Raw genomic sequence first — 22,029 nt, 5'->3', positions numbered from 1 at the left:
CAGGGGCGGGGGCGGCAGCCGATCTTTCGACTGGCTGCCGCCGCCGCCATTCCAATAACAGTAAAAAAAAAAAAAAACGCCCCCGTGATAGGCTACGTGACGATTAACGTAGCCTATCACGGCTAGATTTGCAAAGTCAGCCATGATAGGCTACGTAAATCGTCACGTAGCCTATCATGGGTGACTTAAAAAAAAAAAAAAGCGCGTACGCAAATGGCGGCCCCCATAGGGAACCGCCATTCGCGTTCCTTATTTGGTCGCTGTAGTCTACGTAAAGATTTACGTAGACTACAACGACCAAATAAGGAATGCGAATGGCGGCTCCCTATGGGAACTCCCTATGGGAACTCCCTATGGGAACCAGCCTGAACTTCGGGGGGAGAGCAGCGAAGCGCCTCCCCCCCACTGCGAAAAGCTGCGAGACCAGGTAAGTGGCTTTCGTGCACTCCTAGCCCTCCCAAGCCAGCTTACAGCAATAAAGTGTGTGTGTGTCAGGAGCGCCCTAGCTGCCTCTTACAGTCTACTCCAATAGCCAACTCAAGAAACAGACAAAAGGATTCTTTTCAAGGCTTTAATCCTTTTACAACTTAATTACTCTTTCAGACGCTAATCACCAGCGACTAAGCAAGGAACAGCACTGGGGAAAGATAGCAGAGTAGCCTAAGCTCCAGGTAAGGCAGTTGGTCCCTGTTTGAAGGAGAAGTGCGGGAAGACTCTGAACTTATGGGCTATGGAGTGATCCTCCCTCTTACCCTTGGGTCCTCGGGACGCGACCGTTGTTTTAGCGCCAAACGAGCAGAGCGCCTCCTTTTGGCGCCCTCCATCTGTCGCCGCTCCCTGCATCTGTGCCGAGCGTCCAGCAAGCCCCCCTCCAGCGCTCTCTCACTGCCAGGGTCACTAACTATCTCAGGAATGCCGGCAGGAGGAATCTCTGCCAGCTGCTGTGCCTGTGAGGGATGAGCTGGCTCCTCTCCCACGGATTGCTGTTCCTCCTCAGAATCAGAACTGCTCTGGGGTTCTATCAGCTCAGTTTCCACCCTGACAGAGTGTGTGTGTGTGTGTGTGTGTGTGTACACACGCACACATACACAAGATGGCCTAACAATAAGTGGCAGCTTTTGCTTATCAAATTGTAATTGTCACACACTTCCTTCTCAGTACCCCTAAATAGCATCTCGGACAAGGTTTCAGTAACACGCAAATGTGTTTTTTTACTTTGTATTTTCTTATATTTTATATTAATTGTTGAGAACTGCCCAGAGATTTTCAGCTATTGGGTGGTATAAAAATGTAATAAATAAATAAATAAATAAATAAATAAATAAATAAATAAATAAAATGTAATAAGTAATATTTTATTGTATGTGTATTGTTGCTATTGGCCACTTTGAATACCATTTGGTGGAAAGTGGGATACCCATTTAACAAATCAATAAATTAAAGAAAACAAACATTTACATTGAATTGTTAAACAGCAGATGTTCAAGACAACTAAAAGTTATTCAATCAGCCCCAAATACAAGAAAAAGAAAGAAAGAAAGAACGTCCCTCTTCATCCTAGGTTCCCAGGGCAGCTTACAATAAAATAAAAAAATATTTTATTTATTTATTATATTTTTATACCGCCAATAGATGAAGCTCTCTGCAAAATTGCAATAAAGCATGATCTATTTTGTATTGCAAACTCCCTGAGGACAGTGACCTGTCTATTTCTTGCTTATGAAACTCTGAAAAGTGCCGTATACACCAACAATGATATATAACTAGGGATGGCGGAGAATTTCTCCCCGAAACTTCGGGGGGCCGAGTGCCAATGTGTTCGGCCCCCCAAACAAGTTTCGGGGAGAAATTCTCCGCCCCCCCCGCCCCCCGCACCCCCCCCCGGGACAGGACTTACCTTTGCCGAATGTGCCTCCCGGCGGCGGGTCCGGCCAGCGGTTCGTCGGGTCTTCGCCCAGGGCGGGAGCGGCAGCCAGTCTTTCGACCAGCTGCCGCCGCCGCCATTCCAATAAAAGAAAAAGAAAAATGTCCCCGTGATAGGCTACGTGACGATTAACGAAGCCTATCATGGCTAGATTTGCAAAGTCAGCCGTGATAGGCTACGTAAATCGTCACGTAGCCTATCACGGGTGACTTAAAAAAAAAAAATAGCACGTACGGATAATGGCGGCCCCCATAGGGAGCCGCCATTCCCGTTCCTTATTTGGTCGCTGTAGTCTACGTAAAGATTTACGTAGACTACAGAGACCAAATAAGGAACGCGAATGGCGGCTCCCTATGGGGGCCGCCATTTGCGTATGCGCTTTTTTTTTCTTTTTTTTTAAGTCACCCGTGATAGGCTACGTGACGATTTACGTAGCCTATCACGGCTGACTTTGCAGATCTAGCCGTGATAGGCTACGTTAATCGTCACGTAGCCTATCACGGGGGCGTTTTTGTTTTGTTTTTTAACTTTTAATTTCGCGGCCGGGCGAGGCGGGAAGCCTCCCCCCCGGCCTGAATTTTGGCCGGGCGAGGCGGGAAGCCTCCCCCCCTGGCCTGAACTTCGCGGGGGGAGCTGCGAAGCGCCTCCCCCCCACCGCAAAAAGCTGCGAGACCAGGTGAGTGACTTTCGTGCACCCCTATATATAACTAAATAACTTTAAACTGCTTAGGATGCTGCTTTGATGGCAGTGATGCAAAACATTTTAGACTGGGATGTAGGTGCAGCAAACCCAGAAGATTCTATGAGCGGAAGAACACCACAGCAAGGAGAAGTAAATCTAGAGTTCCTCAAGCATTCTGACCTGCACTATGTTCCCACAGTTGCCCTTGGTGTTATTGATCTGGAAGGAGATGAAATCTTCGCCTTCAATGCCGGGACAGTGGCGGTCATTGATGCGCACCCCCTCTCTCTCAAAGCCCAGCTGGAACAGCTTGCACTTCGAGATGGACACCTCCATCTGGGCAGCTTTGCAGGTCACTTCGGCATCCAGGATATCATGTGTGTCTGAAAGGAAGAGCAGAGTTGTTGCCCCACCCAACGCCAAAAAAGAGATCAATAGCTCCTTGTCCTGATGGCTCTATGCTCCCTTCAGTATCAGAGGCAGTTTGGTGATTTATTATTTATTTATTGTATTTATATCCCACCTTTTTTCCTCTTGCAAGGAACCCAAGGCGGCTTACGTTATCGTCATCCTCCTCCATTTTATCCTCACAACAACAGCCCTGTGAGGCAGGTTGGGCTGAGAGTCTGTGACTGGCCCAAAGTCCTGCAGTGAGTTTCCATGACTGAGTGGGGACTAGAACCCAGTTCTCCCAGCTCCCAGTCCAACACTCTCACCACTACACCACACTGGTTCTCATAACTCATGGTGATGTACATGAGTTGCTGGGGAACATGGGCGGGAGGGTGCTGTTGCACTTGTGTCCTGTTTGTGGGTTTCCCGTGGGCAGCTGGTTGGCCACTGAAGCAGAATGCTGGGCTAGATGGACGCTTGGTCTGATCCAGCAGGGCTCTTCTTAGGTTCTTATGAGATGTGTGCAGTCATTGAGATGAGCAATTGAGGAATGTCGTTAAACGCATTACTGTAAGTTTCCATTAAAGGCCACAACATAGGCAAAAATGGTCATCAAGGATGTGAACATTAGCAATTCAGTTCAATAAAATCTTGATGGCCCTGCTGTTTCCCTCCAACCCCCTATGATTCATGCAAGACTGAGGAAGTCAGATTAATTGTAACTTAATTTATTAAGATGGAAGTGTCTGCGAATCACTGCTTGCATATAGTAGTGGCTTATCTGGTGTAAAACTAGTTTAATATTTAAATGGAGGTGCTGGGTGCAATTGCTTGAAACTACAGGGTGCAGTATCCACTGTGTGCAGATAATAACTAGCTCTGTTTTAATTTTAAATCAACTTCAGGTGCAGCACTGAATCCTTTAGATAGTGCCCTCCAGATGTTTTGGACTACAACTCCCATAATCCCTGACCATTGCCCATGCTGGCTAGGGCTGATGGGAGTTGTAGTCCAAGCACTAAAGGGCACCAGGTCGCCTACCCCAGCTTTAGACATTACAAGTAGAAATAGCATCCTGACAAGATGGAGGTTTTGATGGATTGCAAGCCAAATGTTTGGGAATTTGTTCTGCCCCAGAAGCAAACAAACTCCTCCAGTAACTCCAATTCTTTTCTTCCCACTTCAAGAGCAGTGTGGTGTAGTGGTTAGAGTGGGAATAAAAGAATGGATCACTCAAATCCTGGCCCATCTGCATTCTGCACTGGTTATTAGCTTTCAGACCTGCTAAAAGGTGCTAGTTATTGTTGTTTTAATTTAAAGTGAAACACAGCCTGTGTCCCATGGCAGTGCTTTCTCACATACATACGTTCCTGGAGACCAAGATCTTCAAAGGAGAGTCTACTGTGATTTACACAAGCAAGATCGCAAGGAGTACAGAGTGGAGCCTTTTCAGCTGTGGCACCAACTGTGGATTTCCTTTCCAAAGGCACCTTCCATATACACTTTCCATCATCTATCAACATCTGTTCTTTTTACAGAGGCATTATCTGGCCGATCTAGTTAACCTACTGTTTGGGGCTTTAAAAAGATGTCTAGTGTTTGAAAAGTTCTTAACTTTTCTCATTTTTGATATTTTAGGTTGTTCTAATCTTTTTATTCTCTGCTAATCATGCTTTAGGGACAAGTGACAGGTAAATTACAGACAAGAAATAAATGACCAAATAAATTTTTAAAATGGGTAATTATGCCCAACAGGAAGTATTTTATGCACGTTACATTTGTAGAGACTTCCTAGCAAAATGCTACCAAGCTGGCTAACCTTTGACAACATCACTCTAACTTATTTGGGGAACTGCATTGGTAAATCCTTAACACTCCAAAGCACCCCATTCACACACATGTACCCAGACACTGAACTGTGCTGGCTCTTTGTACATTCTTCGAAACCCATAAATTGCAAGAACTGCAACCCCCGAGGTGCAGCCAAAACCAAAGTCGCTTGTAGCAATGACAATTGCTTTAAGGGTTCTACTGTTCAAGGCGGCCTCAAAATCATTTTAACTAAAATTAATAAAATGACAATGCAGCCTGGGTTGTTGAAGTGCCATCATCCCATCTATGAATGGTCGTTCTTTGGATATGCTTTGAAGTTTGGAGACAGTGATTTGCCACCAAGAAGTTCTCCTGCCACTTCATGAGTTCTTATGTGATCTCCTGGGATACAAATGGTGATCTGCCAGGACCAGAAGTCCTGAGCAGGACTTTCTGCCTGATTTGGATGTCACAACAACCCAGGGTTTTTTTCCCCAAAGCCATGGGGTGTTGTGAACAAAGCAGGAGCGAGTGAATGTGCTGGTTCCCATAGGCCGATCACCCCCACTGTAAGCCAGAGGAGCTAAACTACCTGGGGATGCTACATCCCTGAGTTGTTTAACGTGACATTTGAACCAAGAATTCTAGGCTGTTGGTGGAGAGACCCAGGATTCCAACTCTGGGTTGTTTTTCCCCCAACAACCTAGAATTCCCCATTCAGAAGTCATGCTAAAGAATGCATTGCAGGGATGGAACATCCCTGGCTGTTTAGCCCCAGCAGGAGTGATCAGGAAGCAGGAGATAGTGTTCGCAACAACCGAGAGTTGTTTTTTTTTAAAAAAAAAACAACTAGGCCTCTGATGTGCTTTTAATGAAATAAATCCCCTCCCCTTGTCTCTCCAGGTTTGATGGACAGATGCAACCAGCATTTTCCAGTGCAGGCGAACTGAGGCTACAAGCAATTGACATTCACCGACAGCAAGGAAGAGAGCTGTGCAAAATTGATTTTTGATGTGTGTGGTTTTTTTTTTTTAAAAAGTGTGCATTTGTATGGAAATCAGATGAAGCATTGGGGGTCAGGGCAAGCTGAAAACAAGGCTGCATGAAGCAATAGAACATTGTGCTACAGGAAACAACTCAGTGCTGAGACCCAAGGGAGACACCTCGATGAATTAATGGGTCTTTAAAAAAAAAAATATTCTGAGGGACTGATCCACCACTGAATGAAACTGGCATAGCGCAGGGAAGCCACACTTGTTGGAACTAGACCAAAATGTATCTCAGCGGAAGACCCAATTCAAAATGTCCCAGGCTTCATGAAAGTGCTGCCCCCAGCCATTCAAATAAAGAATTTCTGTCATATTGTTCCTACAGTTTTTGTATCACGTTGTTCCTTGATCGAAGAGCATCAACAGTGCTTCGTAAACAAAAATAAATTCAGTGCCACGCAAAGGGAAGTCTGACTATTTGGAAAATAGGGGTTTAAAAGATGGAACATACAAGGGAAAAAAGATTCCTTAAGAATATGCAGAACTGGGAGCAGCGCAAAGAATAAAACGAAGGGTGCTCCCAGATGGAGGGCTCCTAAGATTATCACGCAGAAGGCACTGTGCAACTATTCTGCCGTTCTCTCCTTAATGGATTTTCTGAGGTAAGGAAAAAGATGGAAAAAGTAGGGATGGCGTGGGTGCCCAATTCAGTCGGGGAATCTGGTGGACCTGCACCCCCGAGCTCCGCTCACTGAGCCCCAGCCTCATTCGCCCCCTGCCCGCACTCAGCGGCTGGCCTGCACTCACCCCAGCAGCCTCATTGAGCTTCACAGTCACCATTTTTTTGAGAAATAAAATGGCAATAGCAAAAATGCGCATATTTGCGCACAGGCGAAAATGCGCATTTTTGTGAATGCACATATTCACATATGCAAAATGCACATTTTTGCAAATGCACATTTTTGAACACACAATGTGTGCCTTTGCAAAAATGTGCATTTTTGCCCGTACAATATCTTGCACATTTTTGTGATCGCCATTTTTTTTTTTTAATTGTGACTACGGAGCTCGATGAAGCCGTTGGGGGGAGTGCAGGCTGCTCACTGAGCATGGGAGGGACTCGAGTGCGGTCCGGGGACTGGTAAGTGGGGGCAGGGGCTGGGCGGGTGTCCAGAGAACCCAGATGAGGGTGAGTTCACACATCCCTAGGAAAAAGCGGTGGGAAAACCCAGAAGGATTACAAGTGGAAGATGATGACATTTGGGGCCCCTGTAAAATTCTACGGATGAGGCAACACAATAGCGTGATAAAAGCTTTATCTGGAAAACCATCTTGACAACCTCGTCAACCCCAGAAATTAAGTGCCCTGAGGGTGAATTCACAAGTTCTTGGACAGAGAGGGGAGGAAGCAACTTGTATTTGTGCATGCAATTTCCTTTTCCATGCTTCTGACACAGGCCTGCAGTAGGTCTTCTCCTAGACTACATGACCCCCATGTGGCCATTTTTTTAGCCCCCCTGCCCCTGAATTTGTTGCTGCAGTGGCAGCAGCAAAGGAAAAAAGCAGGGATTTTGCAAGGAAACAAGGCATGCCTGGGAAGCATGCCTTATTTTGCTGTTTTTTTTGCAGCAACCGCAGCAAATTTGGTGGCAATGTGGGCAGTGGCAATTTGGACGGGGGCGGGGTGCAGCCCCTGGTGGGCTCCAAGTGGACATTGTGGCCCCCAACTCACGGGGGTTCCCCTTCTCTGTTTTAGACTAAGAGAGGAGTGGGAGAAGAGAGGCTGGGCTGTACTTATGGGGCCAACGCTCAGTTAATTCATAGTGAATTAACAGCTGCCACCACCAGCTCCTTTCCTGGGCCCTCTGGATGCGTGCCGGCAGCCATTTTTGGATCCAGCAGGATCTATTTCTGGAAATACAGGGAGTTGCCATTTTAAAAATGGCTCCCCCTCTCCTGGAACAACCAGGCAGCTGCCGACGCACATCCAAAGGGCCCAGGTAAGGAGCTGGGGGTTGGGTGGCGCATGCGGGGGGGAGCGGGATTCAGATGTCTGAATCCTGCTTCGACTCTGGAGGCCAAAGTGGTTTAGGGCACCCCTGAATCAGCCAGAAGCAAATTGGACCCACCGTGGAAGCCCCGAAGCAGCCTCCGAGGAAGATCGGGGGGAGGGTCCATGCACAGCCCTAAAGCGTAGTATCCAATATTACTTCTACTTAGAATAGACCCAATGAAATGAATCCCATTGATTTCAATGGGTGTACTTGAAGAAGGACTAACATTGGATACTACCCAAAGTTCCCCATCCCTTGGCAGCGTTCACCCTATCAGTGTCCATGACCTCGGACACGCTGGCTGCGTAAAGTGGGAATGCGCATGATGCTTAGGGGTTGGAAGGCAAAGCAGAGTGGGGCTGCCGAAGCAGAAGCCCTGTGAAGGCATGTATGACGACCCCTCTTGAACCAAAAATATGCCCGTAGGGAAAATGTTAGAGGCGACATTCCTGGTTACTTGGCCCTCTTGGCAGCTTTGAGGTGGGCACTCACTGTTTCCATACGGAGGCGGTTCAATGCAACCGCACAGCTCTCCGCCGTTGTCCACCTCACAAGTCCTGTTGGGACAGTCCGCCCCCACACAGGGATCTTCAACCACTCCTGCTAAAAAGGAAAAGGGAAAGGGAAGAGAAGAAGACAAGGACAACCAATTTATTTTAAGACCAGTTGCCTGAACTGCTGCTTATCACTTGCACACCCAATAATCACCTAGGAGAAGACACACACACCCCGCTTTAGCACACTTAAAAAAATGGGGGGGGGGGACATGAGCTGAGAAGGACAGATGTTTGTTGAACTTGTGGGGGAAAAGGATGCTAGACTAGACAGACTAGACTAGAGAGGCCTTAGTTCTGGTCCAACAGGGTTCTTCTTATATTCTTAATATTCATTATCTCTGGAACATTATTATTACTTACTTCCATTTTACTTTTATATAATTATTTTCATTTACTTCCATTATTATTTACTTCCATTTATTAATGGTGTGGGAAGGATTTGTGTTTCCCATTTCAGCCCCGAAAATGCATTGAGTTGGTCCTGCCAAAAACTGCAGTAACACGCCAAAAGCCAAATCCTGCGGTGGAAGCCCACAGTGGATTGATCCAGCTGGGAGCCCGCACAACTGGGCCATTTTCCTGCGTTAACCAGCCTTTGCTGAGGAGAATTGAATAAATCTATGGAGAAATCAGTCATTTGACATAGGCAAGGCTAATAATTATTTGAGGAACTGTGTTTCGTCTTTGTATTGGTCATTGCAAGTGTGAGGGGGCGAGGATACAATCCAGAATGGGTTTCCCGGCTTGACCAGCAAGGAACACTTTGCGGGGGACTCAACTGGCTGTACGAGATATTGCAAACTTTGCATTTTGGGCCAGTAAGCCAAGTCCTAGAGTCGGTCCTCTGGGCTTCTCCACATGGCCATGCTGCCTTCCCCTGGCCTCACACCCTTTCCTCTGACCACTGATGGTTTGGTGGTTTCCTGGCTTTTGCACATTTTTCCCCCATTCTAAAAAGTTGAAATGCCTCCCCTAAGGCTTAGCTACTGGCAGCAAGAACTTCAAGTTGCAATAGGCTGATATTTTTGGCACCACCTTTTTGCCTTCATCCCCCCCTCCCTCTGGAATGCAGCCCCTGAGAGCAGGTGCTACCACACCATATGCATGCGATATTTTCTCTCTTTCTTGCTCTTGGCATGAGAACTTGAAAGGTGGTGTGCATGTAGATTTTTTTTTTTTTAACTTAGGGCGCAAACCTATGCATGTTTAGACAGAGAAAAGGCCTACAACTCCCAGCATACCCCAACCAGCTGGCTGGGGAATGCTGGGAGTTGTAGGCCTTTTCTCTGTCTAAACATGCATAGGATTGCACCCTTAGGGAAGCTCACTAGGACAATGTTTGGGAAGCCCTCAGTAGGAGGAAGAACTAGAGAAGTCCGTTGCTGGGAAATTGGGTTCTTTTTGACTCAGTGGAGTTCCACAGCGTGTATGCCTTGCTTTGCGAGTTGAGCTGTGGTCTTTTCCCAAAACTCTGGGAATTTTTTTGTGCATTTTTTCCCCTGCAGGTTCTGCAATTAGTGCAAATTACAACTGAAGTTGCCCAAATTCAGCCAAATTTGTGCAAATTCAACCATGGTTTGCACAAATGTTTCAGAAACTTGTGAAAATTGCTCAGAAATTTGCACAAATTGTAGAACCTGCAAAGAAATGTGCAAAACAGCCAGGAAAATTTGCCAGCTGGCCAGATTCATGCAGACCCAGTTGGGTGCCACAGCAGGAACCAGAACGGGGGTGGGGGGGTGAACCTAGGAAAACCCATGGAACTCTACCCCCCAGATTTCTCCAACATCCCTAGGAAGAACTAAGCCTCGCTTGCTTACAGCAATTTTCCTTCTCAATCCATTCCGTGCTGAGGATGCCGAAGGAGCGGCAGGCCTCCCCGTAGGCCGCCAGGGCGCCACACAGCTGGTACTTCTTCTGGTTGTAGCAGCCGTCGAGAAAGCAGGAGTCATAGAAGGGCAGTGGGTCCAGCAGCCCATAGCAGGGCTGGAAGAAGCCCTTCATGTCGGTCAGTTTGAGGCAGTAGCTGTCACTCTGCAGGACCTGGATCTGCACGTTGTCACAGGCAGCGGCGTACTGGGCATACTGGAGCTCATTGCAGCTAGAAACACGCACACACATAAATCTCAAACACTACAGATTTATTTATTTATTTTGTATGCAGTGTGGAAAGAACACCGCATACAGTGGGTGTGGAAAGATGCAGTGGGAACTCTGGGGAAGGAGATGGCGACAGGAGCTCTCAGTACTAGAACTAGTAGCCCACAGCTCTTGTGTAGAGCTGCCATACATGGTGAGCCACTAGGGCTCCTGTTTGGAGCATCTTCTTGGGCATTGAATAGTCCCCAAGTACTGCAGTGGCTCCACCCACTCAGGCTGGCCATTGGCTCTCCTCCACAGGAAGGGCTATAAAGGCTTCCTGTTTATTTACCTACCTAGACACAAAGGTCATAATCTGCGGCCCTCCTTCAGGTCCCCCCCCCCCATTAAGGTGAGACACTACAAGAGACCGGGCCTTTTTAGTGGTGGCACCCCATCTGTGGAATGCCCTCCCCAGAGAGGCTCATCTGGTGTCTACGTTATGGTCTTTTCCACAAAGGTGACAACCTTTTTCTTCTCCCAGGCATTTGACGAACTGTTTTAGATCACTGCACTTTTATTGCTGCTGGTTTTCCTTTGGTTTTAACTGCTGTAGTGTTTTCACCCTTTGCTGCTGATTTTACCTTGGTTTTTATTATGCACAGGTTTTAATCCTGTTTAATGGTTTGTATTTTATATTTTTAATGTAATGTACACTGCCCAGTTGTAAGTATTGCACATGTAATGTGATGATCTATGGTCATAATAAAATATATCTATTTATCTACACTGCCCAGAGAACTTGCCGGGACCTTTTGATTAGGACAGACGACAGCATCAGCTGCCATCTCCCCTTTTCTGTTCCCTCTGAGCTTAGCAGCAATCCTCACAGTGGCGGAGAGGAAAATGGATTTTCCCAGCAACGCAATATTATTTTGAGCAATCCCTGCATATCATTATGAGGTGGCTTGGTCTTGAATGGGCAGTTAAGACCCTAACTTTAGAAAAGACCTGCTCCTGGCGGAGAGGAAATCAACTAGGTTTGTTGACTAGGAGGTAAAATGCTTCTCCCTGGTGCTAGGAAAGGGGACTCCTGGAAAATCTTGAGCTGGCATGTGTGTATAGTTATGGATCAACACTGCTACCTGCAACGCTGCTACCTGACTCTCCCTGGGGGTGTGGCTATGAGGGCTGTCACGATGAGCAGCTGCACTTCAAAACTTACGTGCACCACTGGCTGCCACCTCCTAGCATCCACCACCTCACTTTGCCTAATGGCAGGGCCAGCTCTGATGTGGAGCAAGGGTCTCAGGTGCAGAGTAGCATCACCACTTCTCTCAGCTCACCTCTTCTGCATGCCATTGGTCTTCCAGCTCTGTGCCAAGAAGACGCTGCTCACAACCGGTTTCCCCCGCAGGGTGACATAATCGTCTGTCCGATCCCCGTTGAAGTTCCCGCAAAGGCCACAGACCTTATTTTGCAAGCGCTCGCTGATGGTGATTTTGATGACGTTGAAGCCATTGTAGTGGATCTGGATATCGGGGCTTGTGTCAATAACCAGGAAACCCTCCATGCTGTAGATTTTGGTTGACAAACCCGTCACAAAGGGGACGTTCACCTGTGTCCCATTGACCTAATGGTGGAAATAAATAGCATTTTAGGCTGACAGCGAAGGTTATTTGTTGGTTTTTCCTTTTGGATAAATTCAGGATTTGACAAGATCACTGAATTACAGTATGACATTTTGAAGAGTTTAATCTTTAAAGTTTAAATTCCAAAAGTTCAAATTCTACATCACAGCTTAGCTGTTGATGCGATTCATATCCCACAACCAAGACCTCAGATCAGCTGGTAGGTTAAGGGTGCAATCCTATGCATGTTTAGACAGAAATAAGTCTAATAATGCTGACATAATGCTGACATAATGCTGGGGGCAGGCGGGGAGGGTGCTGGGAGTTGTAGGAGTTATTTTTGTTTAAACATGCATAGGATTGTACTATTAGAGTTCCCAACAAAACCTGGGAATTTAGGGATCTGAATTTTAGAATTCAGCGCTCCAAATCCCTAGCCAGAAAATTTCACATTTGATATATGCTAGAAAGCCAGGCTTTTAACTCCAGAACCTACAGTCTCAGGTCCTAGTTAACACCAATATGTTGTTGGTGGGATTGGATGACTCCTACTCAAGGCATGCGGCCATAGGTGAGATAGATGGATGAGTAGTAACTAAGAATAAATGGATGATTGCAAACATGTTGATTTCAGCTCAGATTCTAATAGCAAGGAATTGGAAAAAGCAAGAAATGCCATCTCTAAAGGAATGGGAAACTAATATCTGGCATAGAGAATTAATTCATAAGATCTCATATTCTAAAAAATATATGGGAGAGTCAAGTTACAAAAAAGGATTCTCTAGCTCAATGGAACACATTCATTCAGTATTGGAGACAAAATAATAATAATTGTAATATATGGAAAGAGGTTTTCGTAGTTGTTGAAGAGCTGCAATTGAGTCTAAGGAAAAAAAGTAAAGAGTACTGAATTCAGAAAGCATGGTTATTAATGGATAGTATTAAGACTTTCCCATTTTTGGAATTGTATTTGCTCTTATATGTTAAATAATATTGTAAATAATATTTTTTAACAAAAAATATTAAAGGATGAAGCCATAGTATCTGAGGAAGAAGCAGAGTGGAGGAAGAATTCACCCTCATCACAGACCCCAAATGAGCCCACTTCCCCCAAGGATCTGGAGCAGGAGGAACTACCAGAGTTCATCCTACCACCACCTCCCCATTACCATCATCATCAGATTCTGAAGACTCCTCTCCAGAAACTGCAGTGGAGCTGCAATCCCCCCACAACAACATTAGGGCCAATGGTTACAAAATCAGGTAAGTTGCCATTTAAATACAGAAGGTTTTTGCTGACAGGAGTGCAGCTAGGTACCTAGACTGCGCTATTTAAAGCTATTTAAATAAGTGACTTATTTAAAGTTTCAGTGAACTTCAGATTGTTGCTGAAGCAACATCTAGCCTGAGATCCCGTTGGAGCTATCCACGGTCCTGCTTGAACTCCTAGATGAATCTCTCACTCAGTCTTGCACCCCATCCTGGCTACGCTCACTGCTTGGAACAGGATGTGGTATATCCCTATCAGAACCTTGGCATATACGCCATTCCTGGTAGGGCCACCAGTTACCTATAGATTAGAATTACCTCCTAAAGGCCGTTGAAGGTGGCACAAAGGGTTGATACTGTACCTTGACGGTATTACGATCGCTGATAAGGATCTGCTCTTCATTAATATAGAAGTAAACAGGTGAGATGACAGTCAGGTTGGGGGAAGACCACTTATCGAAATTGATGATGAGCTGGAAGGAGACATCAGGGAGTTTCTGGCAAATGGTGGAGAGGACGAAGGCACAGTTGGCAGGGAAGCGGAGGAAGGCGCCGTCAAATGTGCGGAATACCCCTCCCCCCGCTGCAATGCAGTAGGAACTCTTTGTGCTGAAGCAGCCGCGGACTCCGTTCCGGAGGGCACACTCCTCGTCCGACTTGCACTGCCGCGGATCGCACTGGATGAGGTTGCGGCGAAAGCAGCGGCAGCGGCGGGTGCAGTCACTGTTCCAGAAGAGCTGTTTGGGCTGCAAGGGATGAGCAAGAGAGAGGGGGGAATGCAATGTGAACGGCTCTTCCAAGGGATGAAGCCACACGGGATCCTCCCATAAGGGCTGTACTAGTGGCCATAACGAATCCCCTAAAGAAGTAGAAATAGAATCAAAAGCGGCACACTTTTGTTCAGCATCTGAGGTCCTATTCTGTGTCCTTTCACTGACAAGTATGGTGGATGGCATACTGACAAGTATGGTGGATTCATATCCCACAACCAAGACCTCAGATCAGCTGGTAGGTCAAGGGTACAAGGTACAGGGCCTTTTTGGTTGTGACACCAACCCTATGAAATGCCCTTCCCAGGAAACCGTGCCTGACCCCATCATTCCCTGTCTTTCAACTCCTGGATAAGACCTGGCTCTTCCCAGAGTCTTCTGAGGGTGACTAAGTGCCATTGCTTGCCTTCTTGCTGCAGTTGATGGGATTCTGCCCTTGTATTGATTATTGCCTTGTTTCTGCTTTGACAGGGTTATCCCTGGTTCGTTTAAGGCTTTGTTCCTTGCTGCCATGTCATTTTTTGTTTATTGTATTGATGCTGAAGATTGTTTGATTCATTATTTTACTACTGTCATCACAGACAAGATCATATCTGAAGACCACTGCCATATTTGATGCACTGTCCCTGGAACGCAATAAACACTCACTCCATTGGGCACATGATTCAGTGCACATGCTTTTCCTGACCCCAAGTTACTCATTTTTGCATCAGAAATCATAATGTGAAAAATGCCCTCAATTTATAAAGAGCAATGATGGCTACAAAAGCATATAATCTTCATATAGCCAGCAGCCCAGTCACAAAACCTTGCTCAGTTCAAGACTTTTGCTGCAGGACAGGGCACTGTAGTATTGCTTGATCTAGAGTTTTCATTTCAACCAGAAGAGGGCAGACATGTCACATATTTAAACTGATGTGGACTGCTGCAGACCGACAGCTGATCTTAGGGTGGCTGAGAGACCACCTTGTCAGTGGCTTCTGGCCTTTACCCCTCTGAAATCGATGATGTGCGGTCCTCTCCACTGCAGATACAGGCATCCATTCCAAAGGATCATTTCCTGGACCAGGGCTCTGATGCTCAGGTGTGCTGCCAAACATGGCCAGAAAGTCCTTACAAGTGTGCGCTTGGATGCCCGTTGGGGAGCACCATTCATACAAAATAAATAAATAAATCTTGGCCTTTCAACATGCTAGGAGCACACCTGAATCCACCTGCCAGGCACATTCAGACATGCATGTTAATCACTTGGTGACAGCAGTATGTGTGAGTTAGCTATAACAGATCAGAGACAATGGACAGAACTTATATATCATCCCACATCACCACTAAAACACAGGGTGCATTGTAATATCCAACTACGGTTTGGCGTTATGCGCATGAGCAGAGCCTCAGGTTTGTGCACCCCTTCTTTCTCCCCTCTCCCTCCTGTCCCTGAGTTCTACAATTTCTTAACTTTCTTCTGGGTTCTTATAGTACCATAGTTTGCCATTGCAGCCATTCCTTTAAAAAGCTACTATTGTTCATGCAAACCATATTTTGCCCTTAAACCAGGATTCCAAACAAGGAATGAACTAAGGGTTGGGATCCTGATTTAAGGGCAAACTATGATTTGTGCAAATCATAGCTTGATGCAACAGCAAACTATGGCTTGCTGAGAAATCAGAAGCAAGTTAAGTAACTATACTGTGCAATGGGAGAAGGAGGTGCATGAACCTGAGACTGTGGTCATGTGTGTAGTATATGACTATTTATTTTATTATTGCATTTATATCCCGCCTTTTTTCCTCTTGCAAGGAACCCAAGGCGGCTTACATTATCCTCCTCCTCTCCATTTGGTGTTATGTCTGAATGATTTGGCGTTATGTCTTAATGCAGCCAGTGTTTCAGGGTGGAGGTCATTCACATGTTCATCTGAGAGTTACCAACTGCTGAAATGCATTTATTTATGTGAAGCGTTTTTATCCTGCTCCTCAGCCAGAAAGCCTGGCATGGCTTATACACAGTCAATAAAAACAGGACAGCTGCTGCCTGCACTCTTACAATCTAAAAAGACACAACAGAAAAGGAAAAAAAAAACAGGGACAGAGAGGGAAGAGGAAAAACACAAGCCATCTTTCAGCAGATGACATGCATGCACATGTGGATCCAACCCTAGTCTAACATAATTCATGAAGCATTGGAGAAAGACAAAAGGGGAAATAAACAGCTCCAAATGCTACGTGTACAGATTTGTAATTGGGAACAAAGAATGCTTCCAACACACAACGGAGAAGGCATGAAATAAAATCAGTGTTCAATAACCTCCGGATGCACCAGACTACAACTCTTATCATTCCCAGCCAGCAGGGCCACTGGCCATGCTGGTTGGGGATAATGGGAGTTGTAGTCCAGCACTTTTGCAGGGTACTAGACTGGGGAAGGCTTCTCTAGACCATCTGCCTCTTAGCTAAAAGCACAGCAAAGTCATAAAATTGTCCAGTACTTCTTCCCCGCTTTTTTTTTTTTTATGCACATCATGACCCAAGGACTTTAATTCTGACAGGCCAAAAGGGGTGTGAAAAATTCCAAAGCAGCACCACTTGTTTGACACTTTCATCACTTGTAAAAGTGAGGAGATTCAAAATTACAATTTCCACAGCAACCTCCCCAGCTCTTCCTTCCAAACAGAGTCCGACAAATATCCTCTTGACCACCGACGTGTACCTGCGTGGAGGAGCACAAATTACATTCCACCCTCTTGTTATCAGATTTACAGAATAACTGAGCCTCGGAGCAGGCTTTTCTGCTGATAAGAGGCCCTGGCGCCACATTCTTTAAGGCAGCAGAAAAGCAAACCACAGGAAAGTGGAGGGACAAAGCTGGGAACACGAGCTGTTCTTCACAGTATCTTTCCTGCTGCCTGAACTGGCACAGCACAGCTGCCAAAAGGTTTGCAGTCATGATGCTGGAGTGAAGATAAAGGCTGCTTTTAAAGATCACAATCGCTCTGTGGTCCATCATTTCCAGGATAAGCATATCCTCCAGCATTCCACAGAGGAAGACAGGGATACGCTTGTAACTCCTTTATTTTTAATATTGCTATCCAAGCTGTCTCCTGAAAACATAGGAAGTTGTCTTATACCTGGTCAGACTATTTGACTGACCTTGCCAGAATCAAAGGCAAGGTCAGTAGACAGTCTGAAATCCAAACACAGGGAGGTCCAGGGAGGCATCCTTTGCTCTGACTGCCAGTGGCTCTCCAGAAACTCAAGCAGAAGCCTTCTCCATCACCTGCGATCAGACTCTTAACCAGAGATGCTACTGAGGACTGAACCTGGAACTCCTCCGTGCAAAGCACATGCTCTCTCACTGTGCTAAGGTGCCTCTCTGTCCTACTAATGGTGGTGTGAGGATGGAGCTCCAGGAATTAGTCAGGGTCAGTATCAAAGGCAAGGTTAGTAGTAGGCAGTCTAAACACAAGAAGGTCCAGAGAAAGCAAGGTTACCAGGGAAATACAAGTCTGGAAACTGGTGCACAGGTGTTGTTCAAGCATTGTGTGCCTAGAATGTTCCAGCATTCTGTGAGGTTCTATATCACTTCACATCACCTCTAAAACACAGGGTACATTGTAACATCCAACTATGGTTTGGCATTCCATGCATGAGCAGAGCCTCAGGCTTGTGCACCCCTTCTTCCTTCCCTCTTTGTCCCGTCCCTGGTTTTGCAATTTCTTACTTCTGGGTTCTTAGCATACCATAGTTTGCCACTGCATCCATTCCTTTACAAAGCTATTGTTTGTGCAAACCATAATTTGCCCTTAAACCAAGATCCCAAACAAGGAATGAACTACGGGCTGGGATCCTTAGTGAAACTGGCATGGGGTGGAAATTCAACTGTCCCGTGAGAAGGAGGAAGGAGCAATGGAGACAGGAGCAGGAAAAGTGAACATCAGGGACTGCTGTAGTTGGACTGCCCTGCCAAACCCAAGCCAACTGACATCAACTGCCCTATGGGAAGGGGCATCAGATGATGGTTCCTGCACCAACAGAGCAGGTTGAGTTGTTCAGTTTTGTTTTTTGAACTTGTGATTCTGGCTGAATCTGTTGTATTTCATAAATATTAGTAGCCAGTTCGAAGACTCTAGTTTAAAAGTGGGATATAAATCTAAATATCAAGAACAACAACAACAACATCCCTAATGGAGACCAAAGAGGGACAGTGGTTTATTGGGACAAGAATCAGAAAACAGGGATAGTCCCTGGCAAATAGGTACAGATGGAGCTATGAATATCCCAAACTACAGATCTATGAGGATTTTGTTTCTGTTGGCAAGTCATATGAACACATCCCACTCACAATCCTCAACATGAGCTTGAAAGCTTTTTTTTAAAAAAAAAAGTTTGTAAATTTCCGAATTTGTGATCACATTTGAAAAATGTTTCTTTTTTAAAATATGCACTTTGATGTGTACATTTTCCAAAACAAAACAAAAAAATGCATTTTCACACTTTAGTCAATGGGGGGAAAGGGCACACTTTTGAAAAATACACACAGAAATGAGCACATTTCCCATTCAAACAAGCCAAAAAGCAGGCTGAAAACAAAAACAGAAGCGAGCTGAAACGAGCTTCGAAATGATTTCCAGAAAATTTAGGTGAGCTTGAAAATCACTGGAGCTTCTATCTGCTTCCCAGACATTTTACTTATTCAGTCATTCAATATCAGAATAAGATATACTCTGAAAAGTCCCATTCTAGTCCTTTTCCTTGATCAACCAACCTCCTGTCTCTCCCATTCATTAGCATAGCTTCATGAATGCCAAGCCTGAAGTATCCTTTCTCCAGAATTTGTATCTTTCAATGATCTAAACAGGGAGTAAATCCCAAGGATTCACTAGTCACACTGGGGTAAGTAACAGGGAAGGATCTCAATCGGCATTCATGCAAATGATGCCACAAAATTATTAAACTTTAATTTTAGCGTTATCTCCCTCCCTCTCCCAACCCCGAAAGCAGGGCTGAAAAGTACAGCCTCATTACTGGGAATCTGTGTCATTCCATTGTGAGGATTAAACTGATAAATATTACATCGTGCACAGACTGTACCACTAAATACATTGCCATTATTCATTATTTCAGGATCATGCTCTGAGATAACGGTGAAGGAAAAACCGGGGCTGCCAGCAATGCAAACCAGCGAAGGAGAGAAAGCTGCCTGCAGCACCCGCAAAAGATCTGTGGGTAAAATTCGCCCTTTTGAAGAAGCATGAGTTCCCAAGGGCATTATGTTTACATCCTCCAAAATCAGCCTATTAAGGCAGCGACACCGTCGGAAGCAGCAACGGCGGACAGAGAGCATTCCATCTCCATGAACTGGTTTCTTCTTATTTGGGAACCATTACTATCCAATCTGACAGGCGGCTGAGGGGAGGAAAACACCATAACTTGTGCAGTATGCTCCCATATCTTACCAGGCTTTTTGCATTGTTGTTTCTACCCGGATGAATATAGATGTGGAGAACTCCTTAAAGAAACCCTACAGGATGCAACGCTTCTTACAGAACAGAAGCCATTGACTGAGAGAGCATCAGAGGTGGTGCTAAAACAGAGAGGCCCTTATTTCTTGTGAAAGCAACACAAAGAACCAAGAAAGCTGCCCTTGGACTATACTTCACATTTGCTGCTGGCATTTAAAAAATGCATGTTTATGAACACAAAGGAGCTTTTAAGCAAGAATTCACTTCAGCTCTTTGTGTACCCCTTCTTGTTTTTTTTTAGTCCTGCAACTTGCGGAAGATTCATCCAAGTAATTGAAATAATGAGCTTTTCTACAAGAGGCTTTTAATCAACTGTATCTACTTCCGGTTTTGTCACAGTATTCAGATCAGAGTACTACATGAAGAGCATTTCCTTGCCTGCTTTTCTGCTATATAACCTCTAGGTGGCACTGTGGTATAGTGGAATACCACAATTACACAAGTGGAAAAAGCTTTTTCTTTGGCTTTCACAAACAATGCCACATTTTCCCTCATTGAAAGTGTTTAAAAACAGAAGTGAAACTGGAGGGTCACATCGTCATCTAAAGAATCTGTAAATAATTGTGAGTGGGGAATGACAAGAGCACAATAAATGCCTCATGTACAAGAACTGAATGTATCTTTAGACCAGGGTTTTTTTAAAAAAAAACAAACCCAAAGAAACAGACCAATGTTCAGCACATACTTTTGATTTAAAATAATTTAAATTTAAAACTGGTTTCACAACCATTTTAACTTCTAACTTCAGTCTTGCCTTCAGAGAAAAAAACAAAAAGCACAAATGCAAACAGGATTGTCTGGGTTTCATACTTCAGATAGATCTATCAATTTGGATTTTAGCCTTTCAGGACCTGTTCTCAAGACCACCGACAGGCAATGTTTGAGATAGGCTAGGAAGGGAACAACCTTCCCTACGCTCAGATAAGTAGCTTGCCTCCCACTCAACCCCCCAAACCCCTGTGTTACTTGAACGGTTTTCCATAGGTCCGAGACAGAACTGGGGTAGGGAAGAGGACATTTAAACCCATCAAACTTACTTCAAAGGAAATACGTATGTGTAGGATGGGAGCATTATGGGAGCATTAATGTTATTTCTCATTCAGAAATCTTACATGTGGGACAAAGCTCCCCCTCCCCCAAATTTCACCTTGCTCCAATATTTTTTTTCTCTCTACTGCTACCATTTGGACCATCTATGCACATGGTGGCTACAGGAAAAAGTCCAGCCCATGACAAACTCCAGTTGTGACAACTTGTGATGAGGACGTTGGATACATCTGAGGCTAGGTGGCTAAATTCAGCCGAGGTTCACCTTTTGGCATACCACTGCAAACGTAGCATTTCATGGCAAGCAACAACAAAAAGGCTCCCAGGATTTTTTTTGTCTAAAGGCCACTTTGGGCCGAACTTATCTTGTGGCAATGAGCTCTAGGTGCAGCTGTCACAGAAGGTGCAGCCTGTCCCTGAGTTCCTTTTGCTGCATTGTCCTCCACGCTCTCTGCCAGCCACTCCAATGATGCCCACGAACCCACAGGCAGCCCCGAAGTGCCGCCGTCTTGAAATGGGCGTCTTACCTCGTAGTATTTGCCATCGGAGTAGCAGCCACAGTTGTGAGGCAGGATGCAGCTCTTGCCATTGAGGACGTAGCCTGGATCACACTGGCATCCTTCCACACAGTAATGGTTGCAGTCGCTTTTCAGGCGGATGGCGGCACAGCGGGGCTGGCACACGCTCACACAGCTCTCATAGTGGCTGTTGGGAGGGCAGCTCACAGCTAGAACAAAAAGACAATGCTTCTTAACGTGGCCACACAATCCTGCCAGTGGGTCACGCTTCAGTTGCAGCACAGGGTGTCCTCCTGCCTTATAGAGGGCGTGGGCAACAAAAGGCCCAGTAGGACCAAAGGCTGAGAGAGGCAATGCATCTCTAGATTGCACAGAGACACGTTGCCTCTGTCAGCAGCAGTGCTGTCTTGGCCGCCATGGGAGTAGAAGCAGTCTGTCCTCCCTTGCCCAGCACTACTGCCACTAAGAAGAAGGAAGGGGAGACAATTGCTGCCATCTTCTGTGGGCTCCCTGTAAGCTTCCATGAAGCTGTTACTGCTGAAGAAAAGACTAAGCCCTAAGGAGTGTCTTCTCTTTTTCCAGCTAGCCCTGATGAAGCATATCGGTAAGGAGAGCCCAGTCTCAGCACACCATGGAGACTGCAGTGGCACAGAGGGAAGGATGGCATGTTTTCTGTGGCGTGTCGGCACTTTAAGGTCAAATGATGCTACAAGGGGAAAAAAACAGGGCGAGATACCAGGTGGGCGAGGAGGTGGGTGAGGATTCCATTGGGCCTAGACGTGAGGC

General features: G+C 45.7%; 1 protein-coding gene across 1 annotated transcript in view; it reads right to left on the bottom strand.

Annotated features, from left to right (window-relative positions):
- The window catches only part of TECTA (tectorin alpha), a 103,558-nt gene that overhangs the window by 7,196 nt on the left and 74,333 nt on the right, over positions 1-22,029 (bottom strand). Inside the window, exons 13-18 of the mRNA XM_084807234.1 lie at positions 21,253-21,452; positions 13,753-14,136; positions 11,837-12,123; positions 10,232-10,512; positions 8,347-8,457; positions 2,787-2,989 (exon numbers count right to left, since the gene is read on the bottom strand). Of these exons, the coding sequence (XP_084663360.1) occupies positions 2,787-2,989; positions 8,347-8,457; positions 10,232-10,512; positions 11,837-12,123; positions 13,753-14,136; positions 21,253-21,452 (1,466 nt within the window). The remainder of the gene's footprint in view (positions 1-2,786; positions 2,990-8,346; positions 8,458-10,231; positions 10,513-11,836; positions 12,124-13,752; positions 14,137-21,252; positions 21,453-22,029) is intronic.

The sequence above is a fragment of the Heloderma suspectum genome, chromosome 6 (genome assembly GCF_057233095.1).
Source record: "Heloderma suspectum isolate Gila_16-S chromosome 6, 16-S_ref, whole genome shotgun sequence".
Classification (NCBI taxonomy): Eukaryota; Metazoa; Chordata; class Lepidosauria; order Squamata; family Helodermatidae; genus Heloderma; species Heloderma suspectum.
Note: the sequence above shows the minus strand (reverse complement) of the source record. Positions and strands in the feature narration are given on the sequence as shown.